The 6,505-nt window shown below is 34.4% G+C and overlaps 1 protein-coding gene across 1 annotated transcript in view; it reads left to right on the top strand.

Annotated features, from left to right (window-relative positions):
* Window positions 1–6,505, top strand: part of LOC111085201 (adenylate cyclase type 3-like) — a 26,309-nt gene extending 19,804 nt beyond the window's left edge. Inside the window, exons 7-10 of the mRNA XM_022382699.1 lie at window positions 2,416–2,514; window positions 3,051–3,174; window positions 4,304–4,428; window positions 5,099–6,505. Of these exons, the coding sequence (XP_022238407.1) occupies window positions 2,416–2,514; window positions 3,051–3,174; window positions 4,304–4,428; window positions 5,099–5,287 (537 nt within the window). The 3' untranslated portion in view covers window positions 5,288–6,505. The remainder of the gene's footprint in view (window positions 1–2,415; window positions 2,515–3,050; window positions 3,175–4,303; window positions 4,429–5,098) is intronic.

The following is a 6,505-nucleotide window of genomic DNA, read 5'->3' as shown; positions in this document are numbered from 1 at the left end:
AGCTGTGCAAATAGTCCTCGTTACACACTGACTCAGAGGAGCCAATATTCAATGTTCCACACTTCAGGAGTGTTGTTAGTCCTCGTTACACGCCTCAGCTGTGCAAATAGTCCTCGTTACACACTGACTCAGAGGAGCCAATATTCAATGTTCCACACTTCAGGAGTGTTGTTAGTCCTCGTTACACACGTCAGCTGTGCAAATAGTCCTCGTTACACACTGACTCAGAGGAGTCAATATTTTGAGATCCACACTTCAGAGGTGTTGTTAGTCCTCGTTACACACGTCAGCTGTGCAAACAGTCCTCATTACACACTGACTCAGAGGAGTCAATTCTCCGAGATCCACCCTTCAGTGGTGTTTTTACTCGTTACACACGTCAGCTTTGCAAATAGTCCTCGTTACATACTGACTCAGATGAGCTAATATTCAATGTTTCACACTTTAGTGGTGCTGTTAGTCCTCGTTACATACTGACTCAGAGGAGTCAATCTTTCGAGAACCACACGTAGGTAGTGTTGTTAGTCCTCGTTACACACGTCAGCTGTGCAAACAGTCCTCGTTACACACTGACTCAGAGGAGTCAATTTTCCGAGATCCACCCTTCAGTGGTGTTGTTTTTAATCATTACACACGTCAGCAGTGCAAACAGTCCTCGTTACACACTCACTCATCAGTAGTGCCAGTAGCACTCATTACACAAGTCAGTAGTGTTCAGATATCAATTATATTCCAGTATTTTGTATGCTACTGCTCTGATTACAACGAATAAAACCTGTTCGTGAGTTTGCTTTCAAAGTTATTGTGTGAAATAAAACCTCGTTGCATGATTTTTTTCCCACATTATCCTGTGTAAAATAAGCCTACCTGGCTTAAGTTTCAATCCGGCAGAATGAACTAAACAACAACGGACGTTCTGCTGGAAACAGAGAAAAATGTGTACGGGTTAAGTTTACGGGAAAGGCTCATCTTTCAGTATTATGGCTATTAGAAAAGATATAACAAAGATCGATAAAACTGGGTCGTAAAATATAACTGTGTAATGACACAGCTTGGGGAACATAAAACCTCTTATGCTGATTAGACCTTAAAATAAAGCAGATAGTACAAAATATTGTTGTGACAGTAGCTGCAATGACACCCTATTCACTGTGGACAGCAGGTATTTCAAGTGACTTGGCGATATCTCGTTGACTTTAATCTCCCGCCTGTTGTCCAACTACGCGATCTCGTGAACATTGTAACCAGCTTATTTACTGGGTCCTTTTTAGCCGCAACAAGAGCGGCTGAGTTTTTTTTTTTGTGTTTTTTTTTTTTTTCTAAGTACAAACTTTTAGCTCATAGCTCCGTCATATCTTGACCGATTTGAGGTCTCATAGCTTAATTTACTCTAATCCTGCCTAAAAGAATTTCAAGTGCCGCGGCTATCGAAGGTTCCCTCTTGATTCTTCGTTGCACGGCTGTTTAAATTCTGCGATACTTAACGAGCTATACAGTTATTTATACTTCTGGCTATTGTGCATATGACGTTCGTTTCTGGCAGTTATTTAGATTTAAAAATAATTATTTCCGAAGAAATAATTACTAATCTGGGGGTGCTCGAAGATTAAACAATCCTCCTTCACCCCGCGCGTGGTCTAGGAATATGGGCTTAACTTGAGAAAACAGGAAATTAATGAAGAAGAGGTATTTAAATTTAAAAAGGTAAACATGAGAGTAACGGTAGACAATAAAAAATGAAGAGCAAAGTAAATTAAACGGCCGATATCGGACTGATGGTCCATCAGTGCGGCGGGGATCTAAAAATCCTATGCCGAGAATTTAATGTGGGGGAAACGGGAGTACCCCGAGAAAACCCACTTTCACTGGTAACGAATTGGTCGTTACCAGTGCCCGGTTAGCGAGAAAATGTAAGAAGGGAAGGCAAAGTGAAGTCCGTTGCTGGGGGTTGATTAGCTTTTGAATGTGTTATGCATATGACGTCATTGAAATGGTCGATTTTATTCCGAAAGGGAATATCGTAGACCGCGTATAGTCAAAATAAGTGTTCGTAGGTATTTCTAATTTACCAGACAGTTTCGTTAATGAATAAACGTTTCTGAATTACAGTAGTTTGAATGTTGTTAGCGGTATTTTCTGATCTTAATGTACTTTCTAAAGATTCAGTTACCTCCGTATATCAATTTTAAATCAACAATTTACAAATTACGTTTTTTCGCGTGCTGTGTTTAATAAAGTTAACATCGTTACAATAACACTTTCAAAGTAAACTGGTACAGTACGAATAGTACAGCCAGTACCAAGAATCAATCACGAGAACTATTCAAGTACATAAACTTTGACCCCTTAAAATAAACATTTAAGGGTTGGGAAAAATCTTGTGGCTAATGTAAATTTTAATTTACTTTTAAACAGTTACTAGAACAACAACGATTTAAAGACATCATCAAAATCAAAACGATTGGGTCGACGTACATGGCAGCTAGTGGACTCAACAATGAAGAATCTACAAAGGTACATTTTGTGAACGCTCTTGTTAACAGTGGGCGATCACGTGGTTAACAATATAAATAAAAAATCCACTGATTTCAATAGTAAAAAGCTAAATGGATCTACTTACTTTACACTGGCTGAAGAATTTCGTCATAGCTAGCAACTTTGAAAATGAGAAATTAACTACAAATGGTAGAGTGATTACTTTTAAACAAACATGTATATCCAACATATATATATATATATTTCTGAAAAAGAAAACTAAAACTGAAATAATGTAGTAAAGTTAAATACTTTACTCGTTTGATTTATTTTGTATTGATAGGTGAGGATTTTATTTCAATTATTGGTATGTTCGATTTTCTGTAAAACGTTACTGAAGCAATAATAATTAATTATTAATTATTTGATTAGCGAAAACAAGTAATTGTTTTTCACAATTCCAGGTTGCTACAGTTTTTTTTTTTTACAAAAAAAACATACATTTGTTGTTTAAAATGAACAAGATTAAGAAATTTTGCTTAAATGTTTTAATATTACGTAATGTTTTTTTTAAGCCTAATATTCCAGTGAAAGAAAAGTGGCGTCATCTAGCGGATTTGACCGAATTTGCCTTGACGCTGAAAGAAACACTCAATAATATAAACAGAGAAAGCTTTAACAATTTTGTTTTGAGGATGGGTAAGTCGTACTATTTGTTACAGAAAAATAAAATTTAATTGATACATGTAATGTGAGCTACATTTGGGTTACCAGACCATCACCGTGTTTATCTGTTTGACTAAATGTTTAACTCTTAAATAAGAGCAGTGCTGTAGTGCGGCTCATAAATAAAATCTGTATCTAATCCTAAATCACAGACGTTTTTATATTGATGTCATTTATAATGTTTATAAACTAACATGCTTTTTTTTTGAACGAATGTACTTGTTAGCCTTGATGATTAGTTGTTGCTGTTAAGCTCAAATCTTCGTAAGACTATACGTGCTTTGCTCACCGTAGCCTTTGTGAAGAAATCTATCTTAGTCTTTAAATTTATTAGTAGCTATTAATGATGTTAGAAAAACACGTAGGTTCAAGAAGTCTTGATAGAAATGAATACAAACCCTATAATCCTATGAATAGCTATTAATATATTTTTAATGTTTTAATGACACTACAGGGTCCAAGAAAAAAATAAAAATAAAACGATACAAAGAAGGTGATATGTTTCAAATACAGGAAGTAAATCCCTTATTCCAGAACTATAGGCCTAACATGACCAGGTGGTTAGGACGCTCGACTCGCAATCTGCGGGTTCGAATCCCTATCACACCAAACATGCTCGCCCTTTCAGCCGTGGGAGCGTTATAATGTGACGGTCAATCCTACAATTCGTTGGTAAAATAGTATCCCAAGAGTTGGCGGTGGGTGGTGATGGCTAGGTGCCTTCCCTCTAATCTTACACTGCTAAATTAAGGAAGACTAGCGCAGATAGCCCTCGAGTAGCTTTGCGCGAAATTTCACAAACAAACCAAACTGTAATGATAAAAGATAACAAGAAATTTGGAGAAGTAACCTTCATTCTCAAATGCTCCTTTTTTTCTTTTTTTGCTTTTGCTTACAATTTTAATTTAATTCGTAATATTTTTACTATGACATACATCTTTTATTTGTTTATGTGTTCTTATTTTTTTGTTAAGCCTAAAATTAAGTGGTGCTCACATACTGACTTTTGTAAAACGATCGATTACTGTATTACAGTTTAGTGTTAAGAAATTGTCTAGATTTATCTTTGACAAATATTTCATGGTTTCTTTCGTCTTTCGAGGAATTAACCAAGGTCCTATCACGGCAGGAGTAATTGGTGCCAGAAAGCCGCATTACGATATGTGGGGAAATACAGTCAATGTTGCTAGCCGAATGGAAAGCACTGGAAAAGCAGGTTGCATTCAGGTGACACTATAACAAAAAAAAATCGTACACTTTGAAAAGATTGGTATATCGTTAATTACACAGGCCTGCGAATTTAAACTTCATAAAAGTTATTTCGCTTTTAATAATTCAGCTACGCAGATTTCGAAAATAATATTCTTTTCTATCACGTAAGGATTTTTTGCACATCGGGTAGGGAAGAAAAAACTCTTACTTAGATCAAATTATTGTTTCGTTTACCACAATGAACATTTTTTTTTATTATTATGTTTGTTAACAAAAATACAAACTAACTGAAGGAACGAGAAGAACATTGATGCCAAACGAATATGCATCCTCATTCATCCTGATTTTTTTGTGTGTGAAATCTACGTTTTTTTAGTATCAAAACTACGTGTTGTGGCCTTTCTTTTATGTATTGCGTTATGACGTTTTATGAAAAATCTATACCTAATGGAGAAAAACGGATGTCATTTTCGGATTCAGTGTAGATGAATCACTGTAGAACATGTAAAAATTTCATGACAATAAAACCATCGCAGGCCTGTGTTATCAAAACCTTGCATTTTAATTAACATTTCTAGGCCTTAACATCTGTAACAGTATGAACTATGAGATTATTATTATGATTGGTATAAAAATACATGCGAATAAACATCTACTAAGTTATGTGTTTTTGAATGTGTTGTAGGTAGTTGAAGCAACCGCTAACATTTTGCGTGAGTTTGGATATCTGTTAGATCAACGAGGCCTGGTAACTGTGAAAGGAAAAGGAAAATTGATGACTTACTACTTGGTGGGTAAGAAACCGGAAAAGTCATCTCTAGAAGATGAAAATTTTCTCCCGGGAATTGTTCCCGATATCGGAAGTGTTCAGTAAACCAAACAAATAAATTATCTTTATCATCAATAAAGATAGAAGCGGAGTTTATACACAGAGATGGTTAATCCTAGAATAATTCCCATTAGAACAAGAATCCTCATTAGAACAACTCGACCTCTCAAGTGCTATTCAGGGTTTGAAATAGAGTTATCAAGAATCATCACAGTATGGATTAGGTTTATATATATATATATATGAAAGAGGTTTGACTCGAGATTATACAAGAACATTATGCTTTGACGTATTGAAATGCAGGCTACATATTCTTCCGCGTTTTTCACCAAAAGCTGGTTTACTTACTCTATAATAGTGGTGTCATTGTAGCTCTATAGTCTATATAATGTTTTTTTCGGACAATAAATTTTCGTTGTAACTTCAGAAAATAGAATTTCAGATAAACAAAAAAAACTTTCGCTGTGCCAGTATTCTTGTTAATATCAGCAGCTTTACGTTATAATATTTCATCTGATCACAAATATACTGTATTTATAATATATATATATATATGATGCTTGTATTAAATTTACTGGTCGTTCTTCAGTTATATGTTTATTTCACATTACTTCAGATGTATATATGTAAAAAAACTTGCCCTGTATTTCGTTTCTCGCTTCATACGCTAAACTTAAATTATCTTGTTTTATCAATTTAAGCGTCATAGTTGTATGTTTTGTATATCATCTTATGACCTTTATTTATTTCTACTTGTAAACTGACTGCAGTTACATCATTTGTATTAATGCCATATTTAAAGGTAAAATATCTCTTGTTGTTAAAGAAATGACACGAGTTAACTTTTATATTTAATAAAATTCTTTGTTGTTGTTTTTTTTTACATCTTGAAACAAGACGTACAACTATACGAATGATGAGTAAGCTTATGGCCCGTGTAACAAATTTATTGTTTACTTGACTACAGAAAACAATAATTATAAGATGCTTAAATAAGTCGTACCGTTTAAGTTTAAACTGCTTAAATGTGTTTACATTGTTTCTTTGATATTCATTGATGCTTAACGTGATTCATGTTTTTAAGGTGCTGCTACAATATTGTTCATATAAACCTAGTCATGGCTTATTCACATGTAAATAAATTTTACAATTAGAGCCATAAAAAACTATGACCTTTAAGGCTTAAAGTCATGCTCCGCAGTAACTTTCAGACTGATTTGTATTGTAAAAGTGTAACACGTTTTTTAGAAATTGCTTAATAAA

Source organism: Limulus polyphemus, unplaced genomic scaffold, assembly GCF_000517525.1.
Source record: "Limulus polyphemus unplaced genomic scaffold, Limulus_polyphemus-2.1.2 Scaffold271, whole genome shotgun sequence".
NCBI classification, from domain to species: Eukaryota; Metazoa; Arthropoda; class Merostomata; order Xiphosura; family Limulidae; genus Limulus; species Limulus polyphemus.
This window is presented reverse-complemented; position numbering and strand designations above follow the sequence as displayed.